This window comes from Triplophysa rosa, linkage group LG13 (assembly GCF_024868665.1).
Source record: "Triplophysa rosa linkage group LG13, Trosa_1v2, whole genome shotgun sequence".
Taxonomy (NCBI): Eukaryota; Metazoa; Chordata; class Actinopteri; order Cypriniformes; family Nemacheilidae; genus Triplophysa; species Triplophysa rosa.
In genome coordinates, this window is record NC_079902.1 from 8,416,476 (window position 1) to 8,435,556 (window position 19,081).

At 36.6% G+C, this 19,081-nt stretch overlaps 1 protein-coding gene across 7 annotated transcripts; it reads left to right on the forward strand.

The window, feature by feature from the left end:
• Window positions 1–1,870: 1,870 nt before the first annotated feature.
• On the forward strand, window positions 1,871–16,743 carry stx3b (syntaxin 3b). Of its 7 annotated transcripts, none has more exons than XM_057349886.1 (11): window positions 1,871–2,239; window positions 6,367–6,441; window positions 6,567–6,666; window positions 6,855–6,929; window positions 7,098–7,168; window positions 9,831–9,939; window positions 10,128–10,201; window positions 10,850–10,984; window positions 12,488–12,598; window positions 15,442–15,521; window positions 16,321–16,743. In XM_057349886.1, exons 1-10 carry the CDS (start codon window positions 2,210–2,212, stop codon window positions 15,517–15,519), a joined length of 858 nt encoding a protein of 285 aa, XP_057205869.1. In that variant the 5' UTR covers window positions 1,871–2,209; the 3' UTR covers window positions 15,520–15,521; window positions 16,321–16,743. The 7 variants fall into 7 exon arrangements, 4 of the variants coding, with proteins under 4 accessions (XP_057205869.1, XP_057205868.1, XP_057205866.1 ...); XM_057349883.1 differs by lacking the exons at window positions 12,488–12,598; window positions 15,442–15,521; window positions 16,321–16,743 and adding exons at window positions 12,190–12,300; window positions 13,406–13,494; window positions 13,753–14,408 and having other exon boundaries at window positions 1,873–2,239; XM_057349885.1 differs by having other exon boundaries at window positions 15,442–16,743.
• The last annotated feature ends 2,338 nt before the right edge of the window (window positions 16,744–19,081 follow it).

Consider the following 19,081-nt stretch of genomic DNA (forward strand, 5'->3'; position numbering starts at 1 on the left):
AAAGTTTTATTTGGTTATTTGTTGTTTAAGTTAGCTTAAAAAAAATAACTAATTATTTGTTAGGGAAAATAATGATTGAATTACGTTTTTAGAAGGTAAATCTGTAAAAACATGGTCTTAATTCAAATTCAATTGCATGCTCAGTATATCTGCATATGGGTCAACTTACCCCCTGACTCTGATCAACTTTCCCCTATCATGGGGCAAACTGAGCCACAGGAGCACTTTTTTATAAGAAGCCATATTTTTAAAACCATATGTCATAGATGTGTTCTTATAATTTAGATTGATAGGAAACATCCTGAAATTAGATTAAATACTTTTATTGCACTTATGCCTCATTTTCCTTCATCTTGAGGACCACATAAGTAAAAAATGGCTCATCTTACCCCACTCTCCCCCTATTGCTCTTTGGTAGGTCATTTAAGTTAATGCATTTACGGATGCTAATTACATCCTAATTGCAATGGTACCGATCTGTAAAACATGACCACTTTGTGTTTTCTTTTTGTCACACTGGTACAGTAACTATTTTCTGGCTAAAAAGTGTTGCCATGCAAGATGGGTGGTGACGTATATCACAGATCGTAATCTCGTATGTAGTCGCCAGGTGGCAGAAACGAGTCATTTATCTCTTGTTGTACACGAGTCGGTTTACAACTTTGGAATGATCCAAGAGAAAGGGGGTTTGCTATAACCAAAACCTTTAGGTAAATATTTTGCTCACAGTCGAGTTTGTACGTTGTTTCCATGTCGGACCCTAACATTTCCCGCCACTTAACGGGCGAATGTTTGACTTTACGCAGCGTTGCGCAAACCTCTCAGCATATGACATCGAAATTCCGCGGAATATCTTGCGGCGTCTCGCGATGTTTCGTCATACGCCGATCGCTCTGCGCAGCTCCGCATGCAGTCGAACACAACACACCTCATGAAAACAGATGTTTTCTCACACCCATGATGTCGTATCACTACATTGCTTCCTTATCCGCTTAGTGGAGGAGGCAGGGTTAATGAATGGCAGCTCTCGTGCTTCATGTGTGGTGAAGTGGGTTATATTCATTGATCCTTCACTGTATTTCCTGTGAAACACATGAACCCTGAGGGCGGTTTCTCGGACAGGGTTTAGTCCCAGACCAATTTAAATGTTTGAGGTGTATTGATCAAAAACAACTTACACTGACATGTCTTAAAATATATCAGTGTGTTTTTGTCTGGAGATGTACACATTAATGTTTTTTTTTAAAGTATGTTATTAAAAATGACTTAAACATCCTAATTTAACTAAGGCCTAGTCACGTTTTAAACTAGTCCCTGTACGGGAAACCGCCCCTGAAAGTCTTGAATGTTTTACAACTAATTAATTCAGTAAGTACAGTAATGCACACTGGTATAACTGAAATAGGAATTAAAAACACAATAGTTATTAGTCAGAAGCACGCAGATCCGCCGAGTTGAAATATTTGCAAAACTTGTTTACAGTAATAGAAAATCAGTTAAATTAAGTTCACATTTAACGAATAGTTATCATTAAAACGGATATATACAAAGTCACTATTATAATGATAGTCCATATTAATAAAAACTATATGTGACTATTATTTGTAATTTTGTATGGTTACCTGTTAATCTCAAATAAACATTAGTTGATATTATTTACTAGTATTTAAACGAGTAGTTTAACAGCAAATCTAACAGAGTTCATCCCAGCTAAAAATAAGTACAAGTCATTTAAAATATACTATATATTCTCGTTTCGAATGGCTCACACAGGTGTGAATGTGGGCAGTGCAGCGGGTTCGAGCTGTAGGTGCGGGGGAGAGAGAGAGAGAGAGAGAGAGAGAGAGAGAGAGAGAGAGAGAGAGAGAGAGAGAGAGAGCACAGCCCTATCAGACCGATTATAGCGAGAAAAGAGGGAGGAAGACAGATTAAGCAGACTGAACACAACTGTTGTTTTAATCCTCTGAGCGGATAGATTTAGATGAAAACACTACTGGTTTGGAGAAGAGCAGCCATATTGCATGGACCGTTCGTGGAATAACAGGTCTCATTCGAGCAGGATCTCAGAGTTTGGGAGAAATCATCCAGACTTCGTAACAGCGGGATCCGCGGACCGACCAGCCTTAACTTTACCTTAAACTGCCGGAGTTTTTAGTTTCTATTTATTACTCGTTTATTTTTTAGAGAGTTTACACGAACGGACTGAAAGATGAAGGACCGATTGGAACAACTGAAGGCGGTAAGTGTGGCGTTTTTAGTTCTTGTTACGCGAAAGAAACGGGCTCGCGGCATTGGGGCTCGTGCTCATACTGGGAGTCAATACAAGTGTATGGGAATGACATTACGTAATGTAGTTTGTATAAGAAAACCTACATTTGTTAATGTTGAATAATGAATAAGCAATGCGTAATGTTTGATTAAGGAACAAAAGACTTACCTTTCTAACCTTTGTACCAAACACTTGGTACAACAAAGATGAAATAATAATAATAATACGAATAAATAAACATTTTAATAGCAGAGTGTCTGTTAATGAATATCCAACAAGTGTTCCATAACTGATCAAAGTTATGATATCACTTCTTGAGGGATAAATAGAGGAGAGTACACAGTGTAGAGCAGCTGATGAGGTCACCTGATTCAGGGAGGAGGGTGGGGACAAGGGCCACGGGACTCTTGGGGGGATGGGGGTGTGGGACATATGATGAGGATGCTGATCTTCATCTCGTATCATGTGACGGCATATTCTTAAACCTTGAGTCAGAAAAAAGCCATGACACTTAAATACGGTAAAGAACAGCACCGTGTTATTATCATCTGACACTGTCACTACAATCTGGTTTATTTGAGGTCTCCTCATTATTTGTTTGAGCTTGTTGGCAAAGGTGTCAGATCCTATGGGCAGGGTCAGAGGTGAGGATTTGTTGCTGTGACGATGACTCTGCCCCAGTCAAATATTTCCTTTGTTGACTCTTTTACCTGAAGCAGCCTGGCAGGCAACTATGGGTTGGGAAGAGGAACTTACGTGTGTGTGTGTGTGTGTGTGTGTGTGTTTATGGCCGAACCTTATTTACATTAGTCATAGACGTGTTTCCGTGCTGTTTTGCATACAGTCAGAAAATCTCTCTCGCTTTGTTTATTTATCCTTCCTTTATCCTATTCTATTTGTCGTTTCACCTCTTCTCTTTTATATTAATGTAATGTACTTTTGGAAATAAAGGTGAGCTGTGCTTCCTCCATCCTGGGTGTTGTTATTTGGTTCGCAAAGGTTTGTGTTATAACGTGTTGCTGTGTCATAGCTAGCTAGGGTGTTATAAACGTGTTTTTGGAGGTCGATATTCTCTACCAAGCTTTGGCTTGACATCTCCTTTAGTACAAATCTAAGTAGTGATTCTTTAGCATCTTACAGGTGGAAATCATTGATCTTTTCCAGGTTGCTTTGAACAAGTCACACGTTATGACATCACTCATGTCCACAACAGAAACATGATGAGTTGTGTATTGACGTAACCATTGAGTGTATTGACGTAAACATTCAATACTTACAGTTAGGGATTTGTTCATGTAGTGGTGATGTTTGTCTTGGTTGACACTACTGTAGGAGCCATACTTAATCTTTTATTTATTTAATAACATTTGCTTGGCACCTGTCGAATGACCCTCTTTGGTAGGAAATCCTGTTAAGAGAAACACAGCTTCCTTTCTACCCCTCAATAAATGAGCTTTCAGTCTGAATGTGTGTCTGTCTCTCCACTGTAATGTTTAACTTGGTGTGGCCGCTCTGTTCTTTAAATCTTTGTGTGTATTTGAGAGAAATAAGCATACACTCACACACACACACGCACACACACGCACACACACACACACGCACGCACGCACGCACGCACGCACGCACGCACACACACACACACACACACACACACACACACACACAGGTTGTCCTCAAGTGCCAAAGGAACTGAGGGACATTGAACAGCTCAGTGGAAACAGTGTAAATGTGACAATGTGTTTTTTCCAAAGCTAAATACTTCAACACTTTGGATTACACTAATGTTAGACACTCTACCAGCACACTCAGTGTATTTAAACCCACTCTTTTTCTTCAACTCATGTTGTCCCCTTAGCAGGAAGTCTCATGCAGGCTTATCTTTCTACCTCGATTCACAGCGTTTCCAGCACGCTGCATGTGTCTTTGACCTTCACAAAAGAAACCTGTTGTGTTGGCAACACATTGTTAGGTCACAAATAAACTAGAAAAGAGAGCAGAACTCTTTGTCTGCGTAATAGATAGTATTACATTTTTCCACGGGAGCCGTTCAGCTTTGTGATTCAACAGAACTTCACTTAGAATCAGTTATTTGGTGTAGTGGTTAGAACACAGAGAAAGATATCTGGGCGAATGCTTAAAACCAAACAGTTCTGGGACATCATTGACTGCCATAGTAGGAAAAATTCATTTATAATTTCTTTGTGCTGTTGAACACAAAAGAAGATATTTTGAAGAATGTAGGAAAGCAGACAGTTCTGTGGAACGTTTGACTACCAGTAATTGTTCCTACTATGGTAGTCAATGGTGGCCAAGAACTGTTTGGTTACAAGCATTCTTCCAAATATCTTTCTCTGTGTTCATCAGAATAAATACATTTATGCAGATTTGGAACAACTCGAGGGCGAGTAAATGATGACAGAATCTTTTTTTGGGGCTAACTGTGCCTTTAAAGGTTACCATGGTACCTTTTTGAAAGGATTAATGCCATTTGATCCCTCAAAAATGTCTCTCAGGCGCCATATAGTGTTTCAGACAAACTGAGTGTGTTTGTACGGATGTGTATGTGCATGTCGTGTGTTGTCTGTGGTAGAATACAGAACTGTCGTTTTGATGACTTGAGAGAAATCCTCGAGTGGTGTTATTCAGGAAACAAGAAGGTGTGATTACACTTGGACTTCAGCCCTCGAATCTCCTGACTCGCATTTGAGTTAAACAGCTGCCACGCGCGCGCCTCTGTTATAATATTAACATGCCTGATTGATTATTGAAATGCTCTCTATATGCCACTAATAAAATGTCTCGAGATAAATCGCTGTGCTTGCCATATATCAATGGCTTTGAGTCAGATTGGCAGTTGTTCGCACACCAAAAGTGAAATGAATTGGGCCAATTCTAGCATTATGGATGTGACATTTTCAATCAAAACTTAAAATACAAATTCTCAGAGAATGTTTTTATTACCAATATATTGAACCGTCTGTTTATATTTTACTAAACCCCTGATGATAGAGTCCAGACATCAGAAAAAAATCTATGCACAAGTTTTCTTTTTTAAAAGAGGGAAAAATGTATTTAAACCCATGACAAAAAGGACGCACGCTTTTGAGAGACAACATACTTTGTAGGATTTCTGGAAATTAAAATGTACAAACCAGAAGGAATAATACCCAACAAATAGAGAAGGGATGAGTCTTTATACAACATAAAATAGTTACTTTATTTCAATTTTGAAGTGCTTATAAATAAGGAATATGGACTGATATGGCTGTGACAATTGCCCATTGCGAACTACATTAATCTATGAAAGTTCATTCAGTGTTTCAGAGCAATTCTGCTGTGTCAACAGACGACTACAGAGACGGAAGCCCGCAAGACACGATAAAGATAAGAACCCAAGTGCAGTTTGTTAACATTGAACGAAAACCAATTAAGAAATATAAGATAATAATTACATTAAATTAAAATGAACTAAAATGTTAATTCTTGGAATTACTTATTAGATTGATCGAGAAAGAATGAACATAAACGTTCAATATGCAGCAAAGTATAAAGGAGAGGTTTTGTCTCTCAGATGAAGTCAAATTGACCGTATTTTTCTAATGCACTTTACATAATTCCTCCACGCATCTTTTGTTTTCTATAAAATGTTAAACTTGTAATCTTTTATCAGAATATCATAACTTCCTATGAAATGACTGACTTACGATTTATGCAAAACCAAGCTGTAATAAAGCCTATTTATTACTATTATTTATATATATAAAATACTATTTATTGGTATATGTTTAGGTAAAATAATTATCTTTGTTTCACTCTCTGAACTACTAACCATATTTCTCCCAAATTTCAATTAAAATTATAGTTTCTATTTGCATTTATTCGCAGAAAAAGCAAACTGAAGGAACATGTCAAAATAACAGAAAAGATGCTCTGTATTTTTTCAGACCTCAAATACCGCAAAGAAAACAAGTTCATATTCACTTTGAAGCAATACAACAGTCATATTTGTACATGCATTTAGGAAAAGATCACAAATATTTTTTTATGTGATCGATTTTTATCTGAGTTTTCACGTGTCTTGTTATGTTGTGTTTCAGACATGCGATCATGATGATGAAGATGTTGACATCTCTGTGGACAACGCTGCTTTTATGGATGAGTTCTTCTGCCAGGCATGTCTATATATTGATTTATTGATTTATTTACAGTGTGTTGGTGAAAATACGTCTGACAAGCTTGAATGCATGAATGGGGGTAATAGTGTTGTTTTTTAAGTGACCTTGTTCCTTTGTCACAGATTGAAGACATTAGGAACAGCATCGATAAGATCGATGACAATGTGGCTGAAGTCAAGAAGGTTTACTCAGTTATTCTTTCTGCGCCAACGTCAGACCAGAGTAAAAGCAACATTCACATACAGACATACACACCTAGACAAACATGAAATAGACAGAGTCGTGTTGTAGTTTTACATCTGCTTAAATAGTTTTTCAAAACAACATACGTCAATGCTCAGTATAAGTGTAGCATCAGTGTTAAAAAGTCAACATGAATCTTATTGTGAATGTTTTTCCTTTATTGTCAGAAACACAGGATGACTTGGAGGCGCTAACAAACGATATCAAGAAAATGGCGAACAACGCCCGTAACAAACTGAAGAGTAAGTGCTCTTACCTGTACAGCATGCTAGACCGCTGTGGTTTTATCATTGTCTTACACAGAACATGGTTTTGCTTTTTAAATACTGCTGACCAGAATGATGCCTGTAATATTTTGCTGTTTCGACAAAAACAATGTTTCCACTGTTTGTTTGTGTTTTTGTGTTTAGCCATTGAAAGAAATCTCGAGACTGAAGAGATGGAGAGAGTATCAGCCGACATTAGAATACGCAAATCACAGGTCAGTCAGTATGTCATATTATAATATATAAGGGCTGTCGCATCATATTGGTGTTGAGAATACTAGTGACATTAAAAAACAGGTTTACTGATATCATGTTCATTTTAAAGTTTTGCATTAAATGCCAGAATGGTTACAAACTCTCTTTCTCTACCTCCCTACCCTATTTTCAGTGTGATTTATTGGCCAAGATGAGAGAAAACACAAAATAATCCAAATTAAAGATGAATTTTGTTTGTTAACATTTCTTTTTAAAAACATTTTAATAGATATTAGCATAGTATGATAATTGTGAAGGCCATGATCATGAAAAACAGACCTGATATGAACTATTAAGCTGAAATATTATAAGATAGCAGCAAAAAAACAAAACAAATCTTGCATCATCAGCCGGAGCTTTTAAAATTCAGAGTTTACAAGTTGTAATTCTGAGCACTCAATGAGCACTCCTTATGTTAATTCTGATATTGTGTAAACTCACCTTTATGACGTGGCTCTGTGGAATACTAAATTCTGATTGGTCAGTCACATCTTTCTGCGGTTCTTCATTATATTGGACTGCTCGTCCGGGCTGCCTCTAAAGTCTTATTGAAAAGTTTTGCGTAATAAAATAATACCTTATAAGACACTTTCAGTGATAGTTCACCCAAAAATGAAGATTCTGTCATCATTTACTCACCATTCCAAACCTACATATGACTTACTTTCTTCCACAGAACACAAATAAGATATTTTGAAGGAAGTTGGTAGCCGAACAGCACTGGACCCCATTCACTTCTATTGTATGGACGCAAAACAAATGCAACTGAATGGGTGCCTGTTAACAACATTCTTCAAAATATCTTCTATTGTGTTCTGTGGAAGAAAGAAAGTCAAACGGGGTGAAAGAGAGGTGAGTAAATGATGACTGAATTTTTATTTTCGGGTGAACTATCACTTTAAGGCCAGATTTACTAACAGCTTGCGGCAGCGCAAACGCCCCTTTTTTGCCACAAAAAATCCTACTGTCTGTATTTACTACAGACACGCAGTGAAAATTAGCGCTGAAAATGTGAGGACACAGCTGTTTTTATTTCTGACCTTATTGCATATGCATAGGAGTTTCCTCTTCAGGTGCACTTTATGGGAGGAGATTATTTAAATTAATCACGCAATGCAATTTGCTAAGGTTTGCGCTCATCATTTTACTGGTATTTTTGGCTTTATTTAACGCCCAAAAAACGCATGTCTTAAACCCTGTGCTAATTTGCCTTCTCTTGGATTGTGTTGGTTATAGGGAGCCACAGAGATTTTTGTGTTTTGAGTATTTTTGTATGCAAACCCCGGAAGCGAGTTAGCATGACTTCCGGTTCCATCGCCCCAAAGTCTATGGGTTTTTTTAAATGGGTTTTCGGTAAATCGCCTGAAATAAGGTCTGTGGTTAACAAAACCTCTAAATATTTTCACGTTGTATTCTATGACATAAAACACACTAGTTATAACCCGCTCGTGATTTTTTAAAGCCTTATTGTGTCTTAAAAACGGTGGTTGCTAACACGTTGCTAAAAGCTACTACTTCCTTTGGTGGGGACGTTAGACGTCAACATGGACATGAAATCTCTAAAAACGTAGATGCGGATTCATTCACGGAGTAGATTAGCAGGGAACACATTTTTAATAAAGTTTGAAGGAGTTGTCGGAGGCTTGGTGGTGGTGACGTTGAAATCGAGCGTCCATAGTGTAGTCTGTTTATAGCATCATGTTAGCTTTTTACTTCTGCCGATTGAATTTCGGCTTCAAAAGTAACAAATGTTGTGTTCATTTGTAAAGATTATCTTCATAGACAAAACTTGTAAATTTTTCGAACTCAATTATAATGTATTTTTTTTAATTCACCATTAAATCAAACATAAACCTTTTTAAATCACAGAGCTTATTTTTTTGCGATTTTCTAAAAGTCTATTGGAAAAATAGGCTTTCGGGCGAAGGAACCACTGCAGCGCTAACTTCCGGGTTGGCCTACAAAAACACATCATCTCTGCAGCACCATAGTATGGGAATGAGATATTGGGCATGTGTTTTTTAACGGGCGCCTTGTTAGTATATGTTTATGTATATCTTAATGTATATTTGCACTATGTTTGCACCATATGTACACTTTCTTAAATTGCACTCTTGCGCTATTTTGCCTTGTTGTTTAGTAACTCTGGCCCTTAAAGGGACAGTTCACCCAAAAATGAAAATTCTGTCATCATTTACTCACCCTCAGATTATTCCAAATCTGTATAAAGTTCTTTGTTTTGATGAACACAGAGGAAGATATTGGGAAGAATGTCACTCAGTAACCAAACAGATCTCACCCCCCATTGACTGCCATAGTATAGGCAAATAAATACTATGGGAGTCAATGGGGGGTGAGATCTGTTTGGTTACTCACATTCTTCCAAATATCTTCCTTTGTGTTTAGCAGAACAAAGAAATGTATACAGGTTTGGAACAACCTGATGATAAGTAAATGATGACAGAATTTTCATTTTTGAGCGAACTTTTACCTTAATCTCAAAGCAGTATTTTGTGTCAGCCGGTCTTTATCCCAAAATCTGACTATACATGATCTCTTACTTGTGACTTACGAACACACATTGTATGCTCTTTTAACTAACCTCACATTCTCTCCTGGCAGCACGCTGTTCTTTCCAGGAAGTTTGTTGATGTGATGACCAAATACAATGAAGCTCAGGTGGACTTCAGAGAGAAGAGCAAAGGTCGCATTCAGAGACAATTGGAGATCAGTAAGTGTTTCACGAACACACACGCACACACAGTCCTGTGGCTGTTGGTGTTTCACTACAGAATTAATGGTGACTTCAGCTGCCCACAATGTACGTGTTTCTTCCTGCGGTTGTAGCGTGTCAAACAGATGCTGCTTTGTTACCCTTTTCTTGTCTGACTCTCGTTTTTCTTCTGCTTCTGGCTGTAGCTGGTAAAACTACAACTGACGAGGAGCTCGAGGAGATGCTGGAGGGAGGGAACTCAGCGGTTTTCACAGCAGGGGTAACAGAGATGTCCTAAACCAGAATACACATAGGAGACATAAAAATACTATTTTATTAAGATGATAATAAGATGATATGGGATAGTTCACCCAAAAATTGAAATTCTGTCATCATTTATTCACCCTCATGTCATGTAAAACCTGTTTATGACTCTTTCTTCTGTGGAACACAAAATAAAATATTTAGAGAAATGTCTCAGTGGTTTTGTGTCCATACAATGGAAGTCAATGGGGATCAATTTGGTTACCAACATTCTTTAAAATATCTTCTTTGTGGAAGATCTTACAGGTTTGGAATGGCATGAGGGTGAGTAAATGATGAAAGAATTTTCATTTTAGGGTGAACTATCTCTTTAATAGGCCTGATTGAGGCCAGAAATAACAAAATTGGCTCAAGTAACATAGACTCAAGACCTCTGTTTGTTGGCCATTGTAGAAGATTTTTTTTTATCTTTATTAGAGTCTTTATTAGCTTCTTTATTAGAAGCTCTGCGTGGATAAATATTACTAGTACCATCCTTATTCAGATGTCTATTAGTTTTATGGGCCGTTTGCCTCTCTATTCAAGAACATCTAATCTCAACTATATAAAAGGTGCTCACTGTTTACTGAGATTTCTGATTTCATTGTTCATATGTGTTTTGTAGATTGTGGATTCGGGGATCTCTAAGCAAGCACTGAGTGAGATTGAAGCACGTCACAAAGACATCGTACGTCTAGAGAGCAGTATAAAAGAATTGCACGACATGTTTGTGGACATCGCGATGCTGGTGGAGAGTCAGGTACACTCATCTGCCCATTCTTCACTCTTTCGTTTCATGCACCAACACTCCATCAAGCTAAACCTGCTGTCAGTATTCTCTATCCTGTCATCATCTTTTGGCATTGTCTTCTCTATCTCTTTGTCGATAGCCCCCATTTCTCTCTTTGTTCAAACTCATTCTTTGGCTCCTAAGCCACATGCAGCGGTTTGGAGTGGCTTCCCATCAGACTCTGCTTTTCACATGATGTGAGTGCTCTGTAACTTTCCTCTGTTTGCATGACCTGCTCATCGACCTCGTTTCCATGTATATTCATTTGCATGATTTGGTCACAAACTATACACACCCATTCTGTTGCCGTGGTGTGCCTAGAAGAGAACATTTTAGGCATCATAAGCACGACAAATGAGCAAAATTATTGTGCCGTATATGACATCATTTTAGAAACCATCTGTCACAAATACAACAATGGATCAGAGCTATGATGATCAATATATCATATCATTTTACAACATAATGTATAGAGCAGTGATACATTATTGACCACCATTATTTTATTTATTGACTGCTTGCTTTGGAGAAACACTTAAGAGGTAAGATTGTATTATTTCTATATTGTTTATTACAACCTTCAAAGGAAAAGTTCATCTCAAAATCAAAATTGTGTTATCTTTTGCACACCCACATGACGTTCAACATGTTTTGAGACCTCCGGGAGTCTTCGAAACACAAATAAAGATATTTTAGGTGACATCCGAGAGATTTCCAGGCCTTCTCATAGACATCATGGTTGTAGTTGTTGTCAAGGTCCAGTAAAGTACTAAAGACATCGTTAAACTGGTCCATGCGCTCTCTCTCAATTTCATTTTTTTGAAGCGACGAGAATACTTTGTGCAAAAAACAAACCAAAATAACGACTTTAAAAATCTTTATTTGTGTTCCGAAGACGCCGGGAGGGCTCAAAACATGTTGAACGTCATGTGGGTGAGTAAAAAATAACACAATTTTTGAGATTAACTTTTCGTTTAAGAAACAACTGAAGACACACGTGACCTGACAAACCGCTTACTACCAGCTTTTCATAACTCTGTGTATATGCATATTTAAAAAAGTGTGCTGTTAATTTTGTAGCGATTAAGACTTATCATTCTTTTAACCTTTTGTCTTTACAAAACATTGTGCAAAACGTTTTGTTCATCTTGATATCGTACGTTCATATGTTTCAGGGCAACATGGTTGATAATATTGAAGTGAATGTGGGCAAAGCTGTTGATCACATTGAAGTGGCAAAGGAAGAAACCAAGAAAGCAGTCAGGTATCAGAGCAAAGCCCGGAAGGTATGAACCTCACATGCCATCGTGTTTGACATCACAATAATATACTGCCTCTGGCTTCTGCCGTTTCTGTTCTTCTTCTCTTTGTTTTGCCCTACCCTTCCTTCGCTCTCTCTCTCTCTCTCTCTCTGTTCTATTTTCTTCCTCTCTTTCTCTTTTTATCTTCTGCTTCACCCCAAACCCTTGTCAGGGTGGTATGATTGACAGGATTGAGAGCAACATGGACCAGTCAGTGGGTTTTGTGGAACGTGCCGTTGCCGACACTAAAAAAGCCGCTAAATATCAGCAAGAGGCCCGGCGTGTGAGTTCATGATAAATATGTGGCCCCGCCCCTCTCATTCTTAAAGACTCTCCTTATTCTGTCCAAACCCATTGTATGTATACATGTATAGACACATGCGAACACACAAACAAACCCAGCAGTTATAACTAATCCTAATACGCCCTGAAACGTCTCATTACTGAAGATGTGTACTTAAAGGTCCAATGTGTCATTTTTTGGAGGATCTATTGACAGAAATGTAATATAATAAACATAACTATGTCTTCAGAGGTGTATGAAGACCTTACGTAATGAAGCGTTATGTTTTTATTACCTTAGAACAAGCTATTTCTGTCTACATACACCGCGGGTCCCCTTACATGGAATTCACCATGTTGTTTCTACAGTAGCCCTCAACGGACAAACTTCTCGATAGAGTGCATTTCTTTAATACGTGATCTCCTTCGGCAAAGAAGCGAAAACGTGACGACATCTTAGTTCTGTGTCAGCCACTGAAGTGCTTCTAAAGGAAGGGGTGAGCCGTTGGTTGCAATTTGCAACCTCACCACTAGTTGCCACTAAATTACATACACTGGACCTTTAAAGCCACACGTCTTCAACTGTAACAAAACATTGACACGCTTTCTTTCTTTCTTTCTTTCTTTCTTTCTTTCTTTCTTTCTTTCTTTCTTTCTTTCTTTCTTTCTTTCTTTCTTTCTTCTACACAATGAGCCTTGAAATGGAATGTTTAATCCTTAAAAGATGTTTGTGGATATTTTTCATCATTTATTTAATTCAGAGTCAGAAGCTAACATTACTCGGTTTATGTGTTTGTTTTCTTTACAGAAAATAATTATAATAGTCTCTGTGGTTTTGGTGATTTTGGCAATTATTGCTTTGATAGTTGGTTTATCTGTAGGTCTGAGGAATGCCTGGTGAGTACATCTTAAAGGAAATTGTGTGTGGTTTGGGAATAGGGATCGGCTCTTTAGTTTGGATTCTTCTTATTCCTCTTGTATGTAAAACATGTTTTGGTTGTGCTTTGGGATCCGGGGACCTGTTTGGTTTTGGTTTTAATTTCAGCATTCTTTTAGGGGTTTTTTGGGCTCTAGTGTTGTTCCTATGGTGGAGGGTTAAAGACTTAATTATGTTCTGTTGGATTAATGTTTATGTTTATGTTTTATCTCTTGTAGAAGATGATCATACTGGGTGTGATTGGTGTTGTTGTTGTCGTCATCATCATTATCATCGTCCTCACGCAGGTTCTGTAAGACCTCTCCGTCATCACATCTCCTCTGTGGCTGCTCACAAACACTCCATTATTATTTTCATCCTCCTCACTCTTTGGCATCCCTCCCTCCTTTTACCTGGAGTCAAGATGCCGGTCAAGACAAACGCTCCGCCCATCAGTCTGTAGCCCCACCCTTCATCAACACAAGCCAGTGGGAAACTACATACAAAAACTGTATTTAATGCCACAACGTGACAGGAATGTTTAAGGACTTCTTCTACATTCCAGGACTAATGAAGGAAACATGGTAGTAAACAGACAGATAAATAAGGGATTTTTTAAAAAGGGAAAGGTAACTTCGATTTCATGCCTTTACATTTTTATTGTTTCCTACACATCGATGCAACATCTACAAGATGTACTACTAAGCTGTTTTTGATCACAAGAGCACAGAGAAAGCTTATATTTTGGAACCCTGTGAAATGAACACATTGATGGGTCATCCAGAATGAAGGACACATCTGAGACTGATTTCAGAGAATGGTGTTTTTTTAATGTGATTAAACCCTGTATGTGAAAAAAGATTTGAAGGAATAAATTAAATTTTATATTTTGTAAGGTTGTTGTAAATATATGTGGAATTATTGGAGGGAAAGATGGCGATCTTCTTCAACGGTGTAATTTGTATTGGAATATTTGTGTTTAAACTGGGAGAAATTACTGATGAAAATATTTTTTACCACCTCAAATGCCCAAATTCAGGTCATAACCACCATAGGAAATAGGGTAGATAGCAAATATCATTACATCAAAAAACAATCAGTAATCTTGTGCTTATTGCGACCCTTAAAATAAACAACGCAAGAATATTTATTTTTCAAGACAGTATTACTTTTAATTACAGCTAGCATCTTCCATGAAAATAATATGTTAAAGCCTTAAGATTAGCTGCCTTTTCATGTATGCTCATATAGTAGCTCAAGAGTTTCATACAAAGTAACTTGCTATTAGCAGCTTCTCAAATATCTGGATAGAATAAAAACTAAACACATAGAACTGTTAAAAATGTGATTTCCAGATTTAGAAAAGGTAGATATAACCTAATATAATGAAAAATAAAATATGTGGAGGTGGCAGAGCAGGTTTATAGTGAACTGGGTCACAGTGAGATGGTGATGTGTATGCATTTCTGTACTCGTGTTAATAGGAACAACTAACAGTAGAACTGGTTTCTATTATGAGTCAATGACTCACCTGATGAGACAAAACTGTACATTCATAACAATCATGTGTGCTACACCCAATGTGCTTGGGTGTTCTCTCTCTCTCTCTCTCTCTCTCTCTCTCTCTCTCTCTCTCTCTCTCTCTCTCTCTCTCTCTCTCTCTCTCTCTCTCTCTCTCTCTCTCTCTCTCTCTCTCTCTCTCTCTCTCTCTCTCTCTCTCTCTCTCTCTCTCTCTCTCTCTCTCTCTCTCTCTCACACACACATACAGTCCACAGTCTTTAAACCTACACTTTTCCTTTGTTATATTCCTCTTTCCTGTTTGTCAACAGATAAGGGGATGTGATCTAATCCTATGTATTTGCATGAATTTCTCTGCCATTTTTAACATTTCTCTGTTCCCTCCTGTTATTTATATGTGCCCTCTGTAGAAAAAAATGATGATCATGCTTTGCTGTGTGATTCTGGGAATTGTTGTCTTTTCTTACCTTTACAGCTTCTTTTCTTAATGGTAAGAAAATTACATTATATTCTCTACATACTATACACATGTGTGAGGGAGACTGGGGCTATTTGTCACAAGAGACATATCAGTAACTTTAAGGTATTGAGATGACATTCCAATAACACAAATGCTTTTCTCTAGCAGTGCTTTTGTACGTTGGCTTCAAACACCATCAATTCATAAATCACTTCTGTTGGTCGAAACGTTGATATTTTTGTATAGTTGAGCTTCCAAAAGATGGTAAATGAGCCATATGCTTTTATCCTTGGTAATAAAGATGAAAGCATTCAATAGTATTTTGACGTCAAGGTATTACTTTAAAAAAAATGATGTGGGAAAATCACTGGCATAAAATAAAAAACTACTCCCCGTCTCCCGTATGTATATTTTGAGTACAATATTAGGGTCATCCTATAATTGTGAGTGCATCTATATTATCATCAAGATAAAGAATCAATGTCTACATTTAATACAAAATTCTCACCAACGTGTAGAAAAAGCCATATCTTTTGTTAAAATAAAGGGTTATATCGCATAAAACCCTGACATTCAGATGTCCGATTTGTTTTGCTTATGCTAAATTGCTTATTCTACTCTGTATTTAAGCATGAAAAAAACTATAATTTCATTTTATAATCTTGCCTTTAGTTAGATTGGACAATGAAGGGTTTGTTATATAAAACATACATTTAATAATTTTCTAATTTAAATGTACCCCTAATTATAAAATGGCCCATTATATCTTATGCTTTAAAATGCTTCATCTTCATTCTCATCTCAAACATTCATTCATCTACTGTTTCAGGCTGAAATAACTCCAAGGCTCAACCAGCTTCTTTCCTTTCTTTTCTGATGTATGCCCATGTTCACAGGATATTCATTATTTTTGTGTGTAGTGTGCTTCAATCAGACAAACCTGAAATACAGACAGTGGATCTGAAGACGAGCGCCCCCTGCAGTACTTCAGCTGTGCTGTTCATTTCTTTAAATAAAGGAGAGAGGAGAGGGTCATATTATTTTTAATTTCTTTTGGTTCGTTGTTTCTTAGTTGTATTTCCCATACATCACCCATATTTCTTATCATGGAATAAGAAAATAAAGCCACTATTGTTGTTTGTAAGTTTTAGTGTCACTGTTACATGTGAGCAGTATTTTGTGTACATTTAATGTCTTTTTGATTGCTTCAATAAGGGATGGTTGTCTTTCGTGCGTTATGTTATCTATTAAAATGACTGCTCGTGAAAACCTGTTTTATCTTTGATTGTCTTACTTGCTTCTAAGGTCCATGCATACAGGCAGGCCTTTGTTATTAAATTTAGTTTGACATGGATTTAATAACAAATAGCAACCAATCACAGAGCACCACAGAATAGTATTTGCAGCTAACATAGCTGCAAGCAGCAAATACTGTCATGGCAATCCCCTGAAGTAGTAAAGCATTGAAAACATCCTGTATTATACTCTCTAATGCAGTCTCACGCAAAGCATGCTGGGAACTGGAAATCCTCCTCAACCAATAGTGTAGAATTATCTTGTGTAAATTAGGTACATTGGACAAGGAACACAATATAGTTTGAGTTCGAAAATAATTTTATTTACACAAAAGCATTGACACAGGAACTCAAGTACAATTTTAAGTTTTAAGTTTTTTAAGTTTTTACTCTAATTTTTACTTTGGTACGTCTGATCTTTGAAATTGGTATGACCATAACCAATTTAAAAGATTACATGTAGCAAAGTAATAATTAGAAATAGCTAAGTAATAAACTTAATTTTATTAAAAACTTAAAATTGTACTTGAGTATATGGTATTATTGCAAAAGTATAGGGTTGATATATGAACTGCAAAAAATATGTTAATTTGAAATCAGACATTCATGGTGCATTACATTCATGGTGCTATTAAACAAATGTATACATTTTTAATGAGACGTAGATGAGCGATACTAACTGTAAGGAACTAATTGTCTGTCAAATTTAATCTAAAATTAAACAATGACTGAAATTATGACAACTATCAAATTTGAACAATATTAAGAAATGGACTCATATCAGAACTATTTCAACATGAAGGATCTTTGCTACAGTGCTTTAAGAAATTGACAATGCATCGTGTATATGTGTATATATATGTGTGTGTGTGTGTGTATATATATACACTCACCTAAAGGATTATTAGGAACACCATACTAATACGGTGTTTGACCCCCTTTCGCCTTCAGAACTGCCTTAATTCTACGTGGCATTGATTCAACAAGGTGCTGAAAGCATTCTTTAGAAATGTTGGCCCATATTGATAGGATAGCATCTTGCAGTTGATGGANTATATATATATATATATATATATTATAAAATATTCTGCTACTATTACATATTTAGTCCATTATCATCATGCATAACAAAATTATGATTTACATATGAATTTGCAATAATAGCATAAAATGTAGACAGTACATGGGCCATTCTACAGAATTCGTGCAAACTGCTGCCCCACATAAAAAAACACATGTAAAATGCATTCAAGTATTCAAATTTTAGTTGTTAACTAAGATCCTTCTATCGTCTTTATAATATTTATAATATCCGTAAGCTTAATATATAAAATCATCATTTATTCTGTATTTTCAATTGGGAGATGGGTGTCACAAACCCCTAAATTTCTTATGGAAATTATATTATTTTTTCCATTTTTTCTTTTTGATGTTCAAAATATATTTATTTTATATTTTATTTTTAAATGATTCAACTTTATGTAAAAAAAATGTGTCCCGGATTTTCATGTCACTACCGAAACAGTGTATGTTTTAGTCCATTGGCTGAGACTGATTTTAGCCACACCCCTACATTTTTGATCAAGAATCATTACTGTGTCCCTCTCTCTAATAGCTACAGTAGACTGGTCTTATCATTATGAAGTAAATGTGTTCAAAAGTCTGAAAATCGGTGTGAACTTTAAGGAACGTCACTACCAAACTTTTTTGGGCGTTATTCCATAAAATAGTTTTTATCTGTTCAGAACTGTTCTTGCAAACCATGTGCTTATTAGCCTCTTTGAGCTAGGCTCAAGATTATTCAAAAATTGTCACTACCAAAACAGACAAAAATTGTTTCGGTAGTGAGAAAAACGGACACTTAATCCTTTATTCGGGGAAATAAACAAAACTCTGTACAGTTACGCAAATCATTAGTATTTTAGTATGTTTTAGTAGTGATGTAGTTTGTGAGCTGTAGGTTATCTATTAGGTACTGTCAGATGTGTGTCTGCTATGTGCTGGCTGCATATACAGTATGTGCAACATAGTTAGTTATTTGTATTAACATAAAGTGTTGCAAGTCTGATTCAGCTGTGCAAATTAAATATTGTTATCACTACCAAAACATTACCATCACAACTGAAAATGTGTGTGTGACGACCGAAACATTGGATGTTTTGTCAAAAATAAAGTATATTAAATGATCAACTAAGATGTTATGATGGTGTTTGGTTCAATGTATAAACTAAGGAATCCTTAACTTTGAAATCGGTATAATCAATTTCATGCCTTTTAAAAGAAAGATTGGATTCA

Bases quoted from the DNA above. Each gene is read 5' to 3' on its own strand.
- stx3b (XM_057349883.1), top strand. From the start codon at position 2,210: ATGAAGGACCGATTGGAACAACTGAAGGCG. The intron at 2,240-6,366 runs GTAAGTGTGGCG...GTTGTGTTTCAG, and splicing joins GATTGGAACAACTGAAGGCG to ACATGCGATCATGATGATGA. The intron at 6,442-6,566 runs GCATGTCTATAT...CCTTTGTCACAG, and splicing joins TGGATGAGTTCTTCTGCCAG to ATTGAAGACATTAGGAACAG.